The 15065-nt window shown below is 56.8% G+C and overlaps 7 protein-coding genes across 7 annotated transcripts; 5 read left to right on the plus strand and 2 right to left on the minus strand.

The window, feature by feature from the left end:
• Positions 1 to 1506: 1506 nt before the first annotated feature.
• ACO1O0_006976 (uncharacterized protein) lies at positions 1507 to 2011 on the plus strand (the record flags this gene model as incomplete). The annotated part of the gene is made up of 2 exons (XM_083196352.1): positions 1507 to 1707; positions 1928 to 2011. 2 exons carry the CDS (start codon positions 1507 to 1509, stop codon positions 2009 to 2011), a joined length of 285 nt encoding a protein of 94 aa, XP_083047560.1.
• A 1683-nt stretch (positions 2012 to 3694) lies between these two features.
• Positions 3695 to 5742, plus strand: ACO1O0_006977 (uncharacterized protein; the record flags this gene model as incomplete). Its single annotated transcript, XM_083196353.1, has 4 exons — positions 3695 to 4584; positions 4642 to 5021; positions 5084 to 5474; positions 5526 to 5742. The coding sequence occupies 4 exons, from the start codon at positions 3695 to 3697 to the stop codon at positions 5740 to 5742; spliced, it is 1878 nt and encodes a 625-aa protein (XP_083047561.1).
• An 853-nt stretch (positions 5743 to 6595) lies between these two features.
• ACO1O0_006978 (uncharacterized protein) lies at positions 6596 to 8152 on the plus strand (the record flags this gene model as incomplete). The annotated part of the gene is made up of 1 exon (XM_083196354.1): positions 6596 to 8152. One exon carries the CDS (start codon positions 6596 to 6598, stop codon positions 8150 to 8152), a length of 1557 nt encoding a protein of 518 aa, XP_083047562.1.
• A 377-nt stretch (positions 8153 to 8529) lies between these two features.
• Positions 8530 to 9690, minus strand: ACO1O0_006979 (SRP40, C-terminal domain-containing protein; the record flags this gene model as incomplete). The annotated part of the gene is made up of 1 exon (XM_083196355.1): positions 8530 to 9690. One exon carries the CDS (start codon positions 9688 to 9690, stop codon positions 8530 to 8532), a length of 1161 nt encoding a protein of 386 aa, XP_083047563.1.
• A 712-nt stretch (positions 9691 to 10402) lies between these two features.
• On the plus strand, positions 10403 to 11927 carry ACO1O0_006980 (C3HC zinc finger-like-domain-containing protein; the record flags this gene model as incomplete). Its single annotated transcript, XM_083196356.1, has 2 exons — positions 10403 to 10913; positions 10963 to 11927. 2 exons carry the CDS (start codon positions 10403 to 10405, stop codon positions 11925 to 11927), a joined length of 1476 nt encoding a protein of 491 aa, XP_083047564.1.
• Positions 11928 to 12127: 200 nt separating this feature from the next.
• ACO1O0_006981 (translation initiation/elongation factor MRX8) lies at positions 12128 to 13336 on the minus strand (the record flags this gene model as incomplete). Its single annotated transcript, XM_083196357.1, has 2 exons — positions 12128 to 13101; positions 13279 to 13336. 2 exons carry the CDS (start codon positions 13334 to 13336, stop codon positions 12128 to 12130), a joined length of 1032 nt encoding a protein of 343 aa, XP_083047565.1.
• A 474-nt stretch (positions 13337 to 13810) lies between these two features.
• On the plus strand, positions 13811 to 14915 carry ACO1O0_006982 (uncharacterized protein; the record flags this gene model as incomplete). The annotated part of the gene is made up of 2 exons (XM_083196358.1): positions 13811 to 14041; positions 14181 to 14915. 2 exons carry the CDS (start codon positions 13811 to 13813, stop codon positions 14913 to 14915), a joined length of 966 nt encoding a protein of 321 aa, XP_083047566.1.
• Positions 14916 to 15065: the final 150 nt, after the last annotated feature.

Consider the following 15065-nt stretch of genomic DNA (forward strand, 5'->3'; position numbering starts at 1 on the left):
TTGGGAAGCTGGAGGCGAGGAGTGGCATTGCGAAGTGACGCAGAAAGGAATTAAACCCCAGGGCGGCTTTATAGACTTGCTTGTATACCTGACAAAATGTACGTGGGTGGATAATAAGCATTAGGGAAGGTGGCAAATGAGGAAGGGCATTGGAGTAGTGGTTAGGTATAGACTGTTGAACCCATTGAAGCGCATACTTAGCCTCGTAAACACATGAAGGTGTACGCAGTAATACGTGTCTCACCAACAGGTCTACTCGTAGTCAAGAGAGGGTCCGTGGGCGAGAGTCGGGAGCGTCCGGGGAAGCGAAGAGTGCTATTTATGTCAAAAGGCGGCTCATAGCCTCAAAGTATTCGCAGGATGGTTTCACTTGGCCCTTTTGGCTCTCGGGGCGCGGGGATATATATGCGACTGCGGCTGGCTGCCGCTTGGCGTGAATTCCGGCGATGGAGGAGTCGCGGCTATTGGCCCATGATTGCGAGATTTATGGGCGCGGCAGCAACATCTAATGCGCCTCGGATGGCGCCCATTGAGCTAAAGTCGCGATGGCATCGTTGTGCGAGAGGGTTAGATACCTAGATGCGTCAAGGAGTCTGGACGGGAGAAACGTAGCATTATGAAGTGGTGGGCGGAGGGAGAGGAAATGACCCAAATGGGGCCGCCCGCCCGTCTCCACCAGAGCTCCAGGAGCTCGAATTGGAGCTTTATCAAATCAGCGAAGCGGGACCCAATCCAAAACGCCAACTGCAGCATTGCCGCCCACGTCGCGAATAGAGGCTCTCGAAGCGACAAGGCGGAAGATGGAGAGGCAGGGCGCGATTGTCAGCTGGTGATGAGGGCTTACGCAAGGCGGCGACACCAGCAATAGGAGGGGGGGGAGGGGAGGGAGCCAGAGCCGAAAAGTCGAGATGAGGAGGATGAGAGATGAGGCGGCAGGGGACAGCCTGGTGAAGAATAGACAACAACAAAGGAGAGCAAAGGAGAGCGATTAGAGGACCAGAACTACCAGATGGCAACGGGCGGGTTTGTTTTGGTCTCCCACACCTGACCTGACCTGACCTGGCCATCTGCCATGGCCAGGTGCCAGGTCTGAGATGCCAGGTGCCAGTGCTGGTACCACCACCCACCCGCTCGCCCTCTGCTCCTCCTCCTCGTCCTCAGCCCTCCCCTTCTCCTCCCCCATCTCTGTCCCTACCAGCCTCTTCTTCCTTTTCTTCATCCATCTCTGCCCTCTCACGAGAGATTCCCCTCAATATCCGCGCCATCGCCCCTTATCAATCTCCCAGTCCACCGTAAGTCGATCCCGCGGCCCCCCGCTCCCCATGGCGCGAGGCGCCACGGCCACACCCTCCTCCCAACACCGTCGCCTCTGTCGCGTCACCACCACCCCCTTTGCGCATCTCTAAACAGGCCCCTATCTTCTTCGCGATCATCTTCTGCATCTGTACATGAGCTGACATTCTTGGAAATAAACAGGGGAAAAACAACAAACCCCACCCGCCCATCATGGTCCGCGAAGGCACCCGCTCCCAGACGGGCAACTCCAAGCCCCGCGTCTTCGAGACCGTCGACACCCAGCCCACCATCAAGCGCACCAAGCCCGCTGGCGTGCGCAAGACCAAGGCTGCGTCGACGGCCAAGGGGCCGGGGGGCGTGGCCAAGAAGAAGGTGGCTCCCGCGAAGAAGACGGGGTCAACTGTTGGCAAGGTGAGTTGGAAGTCTAGACTCTAGTATATGTGCAGCTTGTCCAAGGAAAGGGCCATTACACTTCAAGTGATTCTCTGGGGGAATATTTCCTGTGAGACTTTGGGGGGTGGTGTACGGCCAAGGGGGCTGCGGAAGCTCTGGGTGGGGGACCTTGATGGTTGCGCAATACTGGGATGTGACATGGCCTGCCGGTGTGATGCTGACTTCTCCTGGAAAATAGGTCAAGACAACTGCTGCCAAGGTGGCAAAGAAGGTTGCCGGCGCTCCCAAGGCCGTGAAGAACGTGAGAGCTCCAATCCCCTGAACATCCCTGTGGAGGGGGCGTGTTGTCTCCTCGAGCTGCTCGACTCCTCCTCTTCCCCTGTAGAGCGATGTGCAGACTTCTAACAACGCCTCGCAGTGAGCCTTATAATGGAAGTGATCATTAAACTCGACGGAGGAAATGGACATGGTCAGCTAAGCTTGGCTCGGGGTGTGCATAGCCTGTACCGCGCGCTTGCCTTGGCTGCTCCAGGGCGTCTGTCGAGAGGGCCTGTGTTCTGCACCAATGGTGGAGAGCTTCCTCTCCAATACTTCTGGCTGTCTTTGGGCGCTCAAATACTCTTTTAGTGTTTCATGTTGTTGCGTGTTTATGCGTTGTTAGGTTCGGGTCAAGATGAAGGGCATGTTGGGTTCGTTCTGGGTTATGGGTCGGGAACAAAGCCGGGGGATGTTGGCGGCTGTCACGGGCCGGGATCATGTCTGATGTTTTTCTGGTACTACGTAAGTAGGGAGGAGCATCTACATTGGGCTATCAAACATTACTGGTACAGCCACGGGTCTCCCTGGGATTTGACATGCCGGTGTTGGATGTGACAACATGGCTTGGTTGTATGACTTGTCCTGCCACCTGTGATGTTTGGGCTTGAACTCTTGGGCTTTAGAGCACTCTCCATCATCAAGGGGATATACTTCTGTCAAAAGTGTAGTAATTGGGTATGGAAAATGGGGCGCGATGCGAGGCGGTGAATCTTCTGTTGGTGCGATGCACTGGGTACGAGGCAGAGCCAACGGTGAGGTCGCATGCAAGAGACCGAGGATTTGATATTCGGCGTCTTGTGTCCAGCCCTAAGGATGGGCCTCGGCTGTGAAGCTATCCGGTATCATTCGGGAACCTGAATACTACTATACTACTAATAGTAATATTAATATTACTACCTTATTTAGCATAGGTATTTTTAAAAACCAAGTGGCGCCGGCGTTGGGAGCTCCCTCACCCCCACGTCACATTCAGGGCTTCCCGCGAGGCTTTGGCTGAGGGGCATGGGGTGAAGGGTTCTTGAGAAAGGTCCGAACTGGAAAAACGCACCCATACAGGGGCAGTAAATGCGAGGGCTTCCCGCCAAATATGAGGTGATCAAGTGAATTGATATCCCAATGTTCCGGATGGCATAAAACTACTAATTACCACTACTTACTCACTCTACTTCGTACTAGGTGACACAGGTATCCATGGGGTTGGGTCTGGAGGAGATGCAGCAGACATTCCACTAATCAGTTGCCGATTAAAAAACGTGGCTACCTTAATTGCCAGCGCAGAAGACGGTGTTCACGAGGCTACTGGGATGGGTGTCAGCAGTCAGCATCAGGACGCCGAGAGGAAAGCCCATGAGGTTGGCCCTTGGCACCCCAAGGAAGGAGGAGCACAGCCGCCACACACCCCACTTCAGCTCTTGGTGGTGGTACTATGCCTTTGTCACCGACGTCGCCAGGTGAAGTTGCAACCAACTGCAAACATCATAAGTGCGCATTCAGTTGCTCTCTCGTCTCTCTACGCTGCTCACTGCCCCCTCGCTGCCTATTGTCCCCTGCCATGCCATGGTTCTAGGGTACAGTCACCGAGTGATTGACGACTGAGGCTATACCCTATATCCGGATAGCCACCCACAAAGAACAAAGTCGACGCAAACGTGCTGCCCTTGCGTTGCCTGTTGCGCCTGGTGCTTAAATGGGCGTCCTCTGCTCCAAGACTCGCCCGGACGACGATGCCTGTGAGCCAGATAGCTCGTCATTTATCAGGGAATACAAGCCAGGCGACGTCGCCAGTTCCAAGAAGCGCCCCATGGCTCCCGACTCCAACGCCGACAAGGATGCTGCCAAGCGTCTCATCGACGCTCAAGAAACTTTCATAACGTCCCTCGATGGCTCCCCCCCGTTGAAGAGGATGCGCCCAGTCAGCAATGACCCCATGGCTGAATTGGAGGGCCCAGACGATTACTTTCAGCTCCGGCGGCATGTCATGGCCCGCGACAAGACGCTCGACTTTGACTACCGCTGCCACAACGGCGCATCGCCTCTCGAGAAGCGCGTCGACTCCATCATCCGGATTCTCAGGCAACGGGACCACAAGAATGTCTACGAGGCTGCCCCCAGCCGACGGGGCCACGGCGGCCAGCTCCATCGCCGCTTCGCCGGCGACCACTTCCTCTCCAACGTAGACCTCATCAACCAGACGGCGCTGCTCGACGTTGCTCGTCACATGCCCAAGGGCGCACATCTGCACATTCACTTCAATTCCTGCCTGCTACCCCATGTCCTTCTCGATATTGCGAAGGGCATGGACCGCATGTTCATCACCAGCGACCTGCCGCTGGTCGCAGAGAATAACTACATCAATTTCGACCGTTGTGAGATTCAGTTCTCCCTGCGCGCTATCGAGAATGAGGACCCAGGTGATCTTTTCTCCCCTGACTATACGCCCCGGAAAACGATGAAGTTTGCGCAATTCCTTGAGTGGTTCCCCAACCACTATGACAGGGCGACAGCGGACGAGTGGCTCACGGGGAAGCTGGTCTTTGATGAGGACGAGGCACATAATCTGCACCAGACAGCCGCGGGGTAACTTTCTCACCTACTATCTCGCGGAGAGTTGAAAATCTGACAATAGGTATGCAGGGCGTGGGAAAAGTTCAATGGGCGGACACGGATGATGAAGGGCCTTTTCAACTACGAGACGGCCTATCGCAAGTACACCCATCTGTGCCTTGAGGATTTCATGCGCGATAACATCCAGTACGCTGAGATCCGGCCCAACTTTATGACCAGCAACCAGCTGTACCTCGACGACGGCACAGGCCCCATTGATAACTGGGGTATCATGGGCATCATCATCGACGAGGTTGAGCGGTTCAAGGCTGCCATAGCTAGCCAGGGCAGGTTCTTTGGCGGGCTCAAGGTCATATACTGCACGCCCCGGTCATTTAGCAACGCCAAGGTCAAGGCGGCTCTTGATGAATGTATTGCGTTTAAGAAGAAGTGGCCGCAGTGGATCGCCGGTAGGTCCCGACACAGACATGGGGATACCGGATCTTATGATGGACCTGCTAACATGACCTAGGCTTCGATATGGTCGGCGAGGAAGCAGCAGGCCACCCGCTTAAGCAGTTCGTCCCCGAGTTCCTGCAATTCAAGCGCGACTGCGCGGCGGCAGAGCTAGACATTCCCTTCCTCTTCCACTGCGGTGAGACGCTGGAGATGGGCGGCGAGACGGATGGCAACCTCGTGGATGCGCTGCTGCTGGGCGCTCGACGCATAGGCCACGGTTTCGCGCTATCCAAGCACCCATACCTGATGGCGCACATGCGCGCGCAGGGGGTGTGCCTCGAGCTCTGCCCCATCTCCAACGAGATCCTAGGCTTGACGCCACGGGTGAGCGGGCATTCTATGTATGAGCTGCTGGCAAATAACGTGCACTGCACGGTGAGCTCGGACAATGGGACCCTGTTTCGGTATATTTTCCTCCAAGTTTCGGTCAAAGACTAAAGCTGACAGTGCAGCAGCTCGTCCCTGTCGCACGACTTCTACCAAGTCATGATCGGCAAGGCAGATATGGGGCTCGCAGGATGGAAGCAGCTGGTGCTCTGGAGTATTGAGCATGCGTGCCTGGACGACAGCGAGCGCGCTGTCATGCTGGAGCAGTGGCAGAAGCAGTGGGAGAAGTTTCTGGTGTGGGTGGTCCAGACATACGGAGACGTGGTGGAGGAGTTGACGGAGTAAACGTCACGGTTGTGAGGCACGAGCGTTCCTTACTGAGCCTGTTTTCATTTGCTCTTCTTTTTTTTTTTTTTTTACTTTTCTTCTTTTTGCCCGAGATACGATGACGAATGACGGCGTAGAGGCGGTATCGGTGGGACATGGAAAGATGGTGGAACCAGATACCCTAGGTAGGTGAAGACGTCCTACTAATAAGAAGGAAGACGGGGGATAGTAGGGTCTAGATGAAGCAACATGGGCGACCAGTTGGGATTCTTGCCAATCTTTGCTAAATATATAAAGTAGGTACCTATTCACGACGCTGAAACCTGCCCATACCAGTTGCGACCTTGGGAGTTTCAAGGTGGAAGCTTTAAAGCCCCAACGGGCCGGCCCGCAAAACAAGATTCAGCCTTTGGGGGTCTAAGTTCTAACGTTCTCAAATCCCGCCATCTCTCTCAAACTCAATCCTAGAATCCCCTGATATCTCACCCGAGATGATGGATACCCATACGCGCCTTCTGTGGCCACTGTTCCATCCCTGACCTTGATCATACCGAAAAATGAACCTCTTACGCGAACATGCGTGCCGCCCCGCTTGGGCTTGTTCAGCTCAGCTCGCTTAGGCACAGAGGCTTGAGCCTCGAACCAAGCGCGCGATGTGATGGGCCATCCCCTGCAGGCCTTAAATGCTGACATGCGTAAGGCGCATAGTATAATTACCTAGGCACTATAATTAACTACCTAGTATCAACTCCCCAGCCTAGATCTCGCGAGCCCCTTCATAGATTCCTTTTTTTCTCTGTTCCCTCCCCCCTTCTGGCCCTCACTGCCTTCTGCCAACTCGGCATTTCGCTCGATATCAACCAATCTCATTATGTCGGAACAGGGCACGGCCGGGTGGAAATGGTTCCCTAGCCTCAAGGAGGACTGGTCGCTCGACGTGGTCAATTTGCTCGTCGTTATCGGCGAACAGTCCATGATCGAACACGCGCAGCCCATCACGGCCTCGCTGCTATGCGTCCTCCCACGCATCATTCCCGCTCCGCAGGTCTTCCTCAAGGCCACGCGTCCCACTCGGCTTCCTGAGGTCTCGGCCAAGATGACAGGCGTCTACAGCGGCACCACGCTAGAATCCGTCGGCTTCTTTGCCAACATTATCACGCCCCTTGACGAGCAGCCTGCTTTTGGCTTCAAGGTCCTCGACATCAGGCACTCGGACAAATGCCATGCTGAAGATAATCAGGCCCTGCGCAAGGCCAAGTCTGGCGGTGGAGGGCGCGGCCGGTTCATGAGAGCCCTGGGCATTGGGTCCAAGGATAAGGGGAGAAAAAGTCTACCTACTGGCCCTCCGCGGGATGAGGAGAGCATTGCCCAGCACGATGACCACGCTGCCGCAGATCCCGCCGTACGCGACTTTGCTGCCAGCGGCAACGGGAAAACCTCTGCCTCAGCCACCGGGAACGACCACCACGATATCAAGCCCATCGAGCGCCGCAAAACCGCCCGCGAGACGGTCCAGGACATTCTCTCCCATCCCACCATGGCTGTCAAGGGTCAGCGTCCTGCCGTGCCCGCGCACCTCTTCTCGCCTGTCCACATCCTGGGCGTGCTGTCCTTCTTCCTCAGCATCGCTATTGTCGCCTGCGCCATCGCCTGGGAGGACGGGAACGCTGTTATCGCCATCACACTCATCTCCTTCGTGTCCACCATCGTCGGCGTCGCCTCCTTCTGGCGCCCGCTCCTCATGTCCCGACGCCACACCAACGAGGTCCCCAAGGGCGACGTCATGATTCGCACCCGCGAGGGCGCCTTTCTCCTCATCCGCTGCACCGAGGACGTCGCCCGCGAGCTGTACTCGGGCACCGACGAGTGCCAGTACTACGTCACGGGCCGCACCTACCGCCTGCTCATGGCCTTGGGCACCGTACTCGTCATGCTTACCGTCGTCCTCCTCGGCAACTGCACCTGGAACATGCAAGTCTTCATCGGTGGCTCCTACATCGTCCTCAACGGCCTCTACTGGGGGCTGGGCATGCTCCCGCGCCATTACTTCTGGGACCTCTCGCGCTACACCTGGGTGGATGCCACCCTGCCCGACGCCCAGGGGGCAGACGTCATCACCGACGAGGACGACCAGCGCGAGGGACACCCCAGCTTCACCCGCACCCTGTGGTACGCCATCCGCGAGACCCAGCGCACCGGCTGGGTGCAGATCAGCGGCGCCGCGCCGGGGACCGACCAGTGGAAGCAGTGGCTGGCTGAGGCGGAGAGGAATGCGCGCGAGGGGAACCGGGGTTGGAATGCCGTGGAGCGCAAGAACGCCATCATGAATGGGCGGGACAAGGGGAATGACGACCAGGCCATGAATTGCGCCCCGGCGACGCAGGTTGGGCACCAGGGCGACCAGGGCCAAACCACGTCGTCCTTGTAGTATGGGGACGGGATGGTGAGGACGGACATGAATGAACGCAGTAATGAGCCACTCCTGGTTTCAGCATGGCGCATTGGCTTTGGGAATGGGGCGAGATGCCCAGCAGCGTTTTTGTAGATACACGGCGAGCGGCATTGATGCGCTTGATCTTCATATTGGTACCATATACTACACCGAGTCATATATATCAGACGGCAAGGTCCATACGCCAAGAAAAAACAACATTGGATAGATGATCTTTCTATGATGTGGATAGTTCTTTTGAATACCTAGCAAGTGAACCTAACAAGAAATCAATTTTCCTCCCACCCATAACGCCGGCTTTCTAACACCTCTGCTTCTACTCTGCATGTCTAGCCGCCCTCGAATCCCTTATCCTAGTCGGAAAAGTACACGGCTGCCTTATGCGAGATGTCAATCTGCCCACCGCGGAAGCTGCCCTTCTTCTTCTTGTTCTTCTCCTTGGTGAAGCCCTTGCCCTTGGTCACGATGAGGTCCTCGTGCGCGCGCTGCGAGTAGCCGACGTGGACGTAGGCGTTGGAGGCGAAGCGCGGGTCCACCTTGATGTCCTTGGAGATGCGCGAGAAGGGCTCGTTCTGCTTCTTCTTGCCGTTCTTGAGCTCGACGGGGTCCGGGGGCAGCGGGGGGTCGGCGGCGGAGACGGCTGTCGTGGGGTTGCTGTCCGGAGAGGCCTTGTCGAGCGTCACGGAGGACGAGGCGGAGTCGTTGCCGCCCTTGGACTTCTTGCCCTTGGCCTTGGACTTCTTCTTCTTCGCGTCGGAGTCAGAGGACGAGGAGGACGAGTCAGAGTCGGAAGAGGAGTCCGAGTCGGACTCGGGAAGCGCCACCTTGGCCGCCTTCTCGGCGTCCACCTCGGACTCGGAGTCGCTGTCGGAATCGGAGCTCGAGTCCGAGCTGGAGCCGGAACTGGAGTCTGAGCTAGAGTCTGAGCTGGAATCCGAGCTAGAATCCGAGCTGGAGTCTGAGCTAGACTCGGAGCTGCTCTCAGAGGAGCTGGAGTCAGACGAGCTTGAGGAAGAGTCGGAGCTCGAGGAAGACGAAGCAGCGCGCTTCTGCTTCTTCGCCTTGGGCTTATCGTCCTCAGACTCGGAATCGGAGCTGGAGCTGTCGGAAGAAGAGTCGGAGGAGGACGAGCTCGAGGAGCTAGGGGCCTTGCGCTTGAGGTTCTTCTTGCCGGTGGGCGGCTTCTTGGCCTTCTTGGCCTTGTTGTCGCTGTCGCTGGACGAGCTGTCCGAGTCGGACGAATCGCTGGTGGTGTCCTTCATGTCCACATCGCCCGCAGCCTTGCCCTGCGAGCCCTGCCACTCCTGGAAGACGCTTACAAGAGAGGACGCGCCGGCGGCAGGGGCGACCTCCCAGCCGTTTTTCTCCACCTGCTTCTTGAAGGCGGTGTGAGCCGAGGCGGCGTGCTGGGAGAGGAAGCCCTCGACGAGACCGAGGAGCTGGCTCGGCGGGGCCGAAGTCACGGTAGCCGAGGCCTTCTTGGGCTTCGTGGCGTCGGTCTTCTTCTTTGCCATGGTGTCGGTGGTGGGTTTCGCGGTCAATGGGTTGGACGAGTTGTTGGAGAAGAGCCAAGCGGGTGGAGTGGCCTTGTTCGTGCTAGACATGTGCCAATGGGGGATACAAATGTCAATCAAGGAATGTGGAATTGAGCGCTCTCTCAACCGATGAGAGATAACAAACTGCCCGGGACAACGTTTTGCGAACGAGTGATCGGTGTAGTAGAAGAAAAAAGTCGGAGTCGCAAGTGGGAGGAGTGGCTGGAGAGAAGGCTCGCCGTGGTCAAAAAATTTCTGTGGGCCCACGCCCATGCGACAAGCCTCAGACAGGTTCAGGGTCCGCTGTAGTGGCTCTGTGGGTGTCCACTGCCCCACACACAGGCGATTGGTGTTGTGGCGCTTATCAGTGTTATCGGTTCCCAACGTCCGCGTAGGTTGGAGAACCGGAGTCGTGGTGCAGGGAGCCGCGTTGATCTAGTTAGGTATCCGTACCTAGGCAAAGCAACCAGACAACACAAGCTCCATCGAACCTCGACGTCAACTACACGGCTTTTCCTCATTCATCAAGGCTTAGACACCTCATCTCCCCATGGCCGTGCTCACATAACTGTGATCAAATTTGGGCAAGTTGGGTTTAGCTTCTTGGGCTCCGCTCCCTTCCTCACTACCTGCTGTTGCATCTCGATCCCATCCTCACCATCAACAACATACACACCCAAGAAGCTCGAAGATGCACGCAAGCAAGCGCAAGTTCAACGCCCTCCTCCAGGGATTGGGGACTCCACGAGCGACTCCCGATGCTAAGCGCCCTGGCTCGAGTGGCACGCCCACCAAGTCAACCGGCGACGTCGAATCCCTCCTCCAGAAGCGCCGCCGGCTCGGCATCCCCCAATCCAACTCGATGCCCCTCGGTGGCTCTTCTTCTACCCCATCCAAGATAGTTTCTTCTCCCTCGACTCCAAAGCGACCGGGACAGCAGCGTGAAGCTGAGAAGCCCCTGGCGCGATTCTGCCCCAGCGATCGAGGCGAGCTGCTGAAGAGACTGGCGACATTTCAGGATATAACAGACTGGACGCCGAAGCCAGATAGGGTCAGCGAGATTGAGTGGGCCAAGAGAGGATGGGTGTGTCACGGAAAGGAGACGGTGCGGTGTGTTTTATGTCATAAGGAGCTGGTCGTCAAGCTCAATAAGAAGGAGGTAGATGGCAAGGAGGTGTCGGTGCTGGTGCCTTCCGAGATTGGTCAGTTATACTGCGAGATTTCCAGGTCTCTAAACTAACCGCTTTGCAGAGAATGCACTCGTTGAGAAGTACGTCGAGTTAATCGTCAACTCTCATCTGGAGGACTGCCTATGGAGAAAACGCGGCTGCGACGAAACCCTTCTCCGGCTACAAATCGCCAGCACAACAGCGGCACTCCAGACGCTGAGGGAAAGATACGACGAGCTATGCACGAGAAAGTCTTTCCTCCCATACGAATTCAACCTACGACTCCCAGAAGATTTCCGTCTAGATGATATCCTATCCGAGCTCCCATCCGATTTCTTCGACAATAAGGATGCCGGCAACCAGCCAGTAGAAGCTCCCAATCGAGTGGCTTTTGTGCTGGCTCTATTTGGCTGGCAAGGCTTGACGAATGCGCGCATTGGCGCCGTCCCCAACTCTGCCTCGTGTCATACATGCCTGCGACGTCTAGGGCTGTGGATGTTCAAGAGCAAGGAAGTGGGCGAGGATGGGGAGATTATTGTCCCCGCTCCGATGGACTATCTTGACCCCATCCGCGAACATCGCTTCTTTTGCCCGTGGAAGAATGCCGAGACTCAGAAACGATCCGGCGCGCGAGCTACGGATGAGGAGCCTCAGCCTGGGTGGAAGGTGCTTCTCAAGACGCTCGAAAACGACGCTCATCTGCGGAGCGTGTACGAGGGTCGGCCGCAGAGTAAACGTTGGTCAGGACACGGAACGGGTATTCCGTCAACCCCGACTAAGGCAGGCCAGCCTCCGCCTAGCACGCCTGGGGCCTCCACTTACACTGCTGACGTCGAGTCCACGCCCGGCCTCAACGGAGACTTGTATGCAGCGGATGAGGACGAAAAAGAGAGGGAGGCTAAAGACAAAGAAAGGTGGGCGAGACTGAAGAGAGTAAAGAGTCTGTTTGATATCAGAGGAAGTAGGAAATCGGCAAAGTCGATAAAGTCAGTCAGTCGCCCTAATACAGGCCACTCGACGCGGACAACGGGCGAACCATCGGCTTGAATGGCTTCAGGAGTTACAATCCATGTCCGCATATACCATATGTGGTGCAAGTTTGAAATTAGTCTGCTTGTTATTTTACAGGCCATAATATAGCTATCATGTACATTGTACATTATGAGACATGGGTATAATATAATATCCAAAATTCCAACCTTCTTCTGATCTTACAACATGAAGGCCCCAAGTAGTCAAAAATCGATTTATGACAGTATATCACCCCATGACACCGTTTCCCCTCCGTACGAGGTTTCCTCTGGACGCGTCTCCAGTTTCTGGTCCAAAGTAAAGCCCGCCAGCTGCTCCAGGATGGCCTTCCGCGCCCCTCCCATCCCTGGCGCACTTCCCACACCCCGTTTGCGCCCCCAGCCCGCCGCCGTGGCGTAGATCTCGGGCACCCAGCCATCGCCCTCGCGCCAGCCATTGTCGAGCTCCTTCTCCAGCTTGCGCATCTCGGCGCGGATCTCCCGGGCCAGCATGTCGCACCCGGCCCACCAGTTGCGTCCGGCCATGTCGGCCTTGGTGAGGATGACGAGGGTGCGCTTGTTGCGCTCGGCCAGCATCCGCAGCACCCACCGGTCCATGCCCGTCAGGTTCTTCTGCGCGGGGATGAGGACCACGGCGCCGCGCAGCATCGACCGTCGCTCGACGTACCGGCAGATGGAGTCGCCCCAGCCGGCGCGGCTGTGGAAGCCGTAGCCCGGTGTGTCCACCACGACGAGGCCGTGCTTGGGCGGGGCGGCGCCCTTGGCTAGGGCTGAGGTGGTCATTGACATGTCGGGCAGGCGGCCGACGCCAAAGGCGTTCATGGTGATGGTGTGCCCGGGGCGGGAGCTCACGCGCGCGGCGTCGGAGCGGCCAACAAGGCCGTTGAGGAAGGTCGACTTACCGGCGTTGGAGGCGCCCAGGACGACGACCTCGGGGACAATATTGTTGGTCGGGTGAGAGGGGAGGCGGTCTGCGGAGTAGAGAAAGTCATAGCCGCTGCGGAAGAACTTGTCGGAAATGGCCATGGAGTGTCGTTCATCCTTGGTCTCCCTGGGCGGGCTGGCCGGGAGAGAGTCGGTGTTAGAGAGGCAGATGAAGTCTAGAGGGGCGAGGGATTCTTCTGAGACGCGGCCCCTGGCCTTTTTCTTCTTTTTCAAGGCTCCTCCCTCGGTCTCGCCGCCAGCAGCCACTGCGGAGAGCTTTGGGGGTGAATAGAGGGCGTTAGATCGTTGACCTTGAAGACTCGGCCGCCCAGGGCTCGAAGGGCGCCATTGCGGGGACGCAGCATGCGAATAAGACCTTGAAACTCTGCACGAACACTGCGAAGCAATAATCTTCTGATTAAATGCCACCGGAGAGCATCTACCCAAGCCTTGTGCGACTCGGCGCCCGGTGATGGAGACGTGCAAACTGGGCGTGGCCATGTTTCCACGCCTCATGAGCTGAGGGGGCTATGAGCAAATAAAGCCGTAGTTCATGCCCATGTGCATGCCTATCTAATTCCAACAGGCCACTTTCGTCGGAAGAGCTTGATGAAATGGTGTCGTGAGGTTGGCTGATGGTAAGTCCTTGTTGGGAAGATTGACGTTGATGTCGAGATGTTATGTCATCGCGAATTTTTTGGTGGCGGTTTGGCCTCTTTTTCACTTTGCACTGTGCGGTTGAACAACCCCCCATGGACTCTTCTCATCCGCAACTCATAAATCTCAGCGCCTAGACAAGAAATACAAGCCAGCCTGCCGTCTCCCAGAGAAATTTTGAATTTCTGCATTTCAGAGCCGGAACCCGCCAAAACTATCTCCTCTCACAGGGGCCACGATTAAATCCGTCACCTACCCGACATCCGCTTCCTCAAGTGAGAACCCGAATCTCACCATCGAGTGACTCAGACCATCACCATGGGTGTATCATTGGGGGATTTGGATGCCCATGAGCAGCCGGATGATGAGATGAGAGCTGCATGGAAGGGCTTCACCAGGCTGAGTCCCCAGGAAGCCCTCGCAGATCCACGGGTCGATGATCCAAGGCTGCCTTTGTCCCAGACGGGATTCAAGACCACAGGGAGTATATTAAAGAGTCAGATTAAGCAGGCTATTGCTCATGTTGGCATGGATGAATCGAGTGTGCCGGTATACCACGATGTGCCAATCCTACATCACCCACTTCTCCCAGGTACTGTATCTCCATGTCACCCCTCTAGCACCACCAACTAATGCAAGACCACCAGGTCTACTCATCGTACCCGACTTGGTACCTCCAGTCGTACAGACCAGGCTCATGGACCTCATGGTACACCGCGATCTCAGCAATCCCAAGCACACAAGTAACATGAACCTCCACTACAACATCCCCTACCCACCCGCGTCCTCCTCCTTCTTCTCTTTTTCCCCCGACGACGCCTCCGGCCTCTTCACCCCCAAGGACCCCTCCGTCCACAAGCCCCTCACCCCGCGCCAGGTTCTCGGCCGCCGCCTCCACTGGGTCACTCTGGGAGGCCAGTACGACTGGACCAACCGCGTCTACCCGGACGAGGAGCCCCCGGCCTTCCCGCCCGACCTCGCCGCCTTCCTCGAGACCCTCTTCCCCACCACGCTCGCTCAGGCCGCTATTGTCAACTTCTACTCACCCGGCGACACCATGATGATGCATCGCGACGTCAGTGAGGAGGCCAACCGTGGACTCGTCAGCCTGAGCCTCGGCTGCGACGGGCTCTTCATGATTTCCCCGTGCAAGGCCCATCGCGACGGGCCTGATCCGCCGCAGGCCGAGGTGGATGGAGCGGAGGGCAAGGGGTACCTGCTGCTGAGGCTGCGGTCGGGAGACGCCATCTATATGACCGAAGAGTCGCGATATGCGTGGCACGGCGTGCCCAAGGTGGTGAAGGACACATGCCCCGAGCACCTGGGGGATTGGCCGGCGACAGAGGATGGGGAGTTTGAGGAATGGCGGGGCTGGATGAAGAACAAGCGTGTCAATCTCAATGTCAGGCAGATGAAAGAGTAGACGGGCCTAACTATGATACGAAACTTGTTAGATATGAATTATGCATGGCCATATGACCTCGGATGGACAATTGGAATAGATCTTAACAACACCAAACCAAACATAAGAAATATGGGGACGCTGTAGTCGAAACAAGACTTCTATTTTGCT

The sequence above is a fragment of the Amphichorda felina genome, assembly GCF_050947745.1.
Source record: "Amphichorda felina strain 45539 chromosome Unknown scaffold_7, whole genome shotgun sequence".
Lineage (NCBI taxonomy): Eukaryota > Fungi > Ascomycota > Sordariomycetes > Hypocreales > Bionectriaceae > Amphichorda > Amphichorda felina.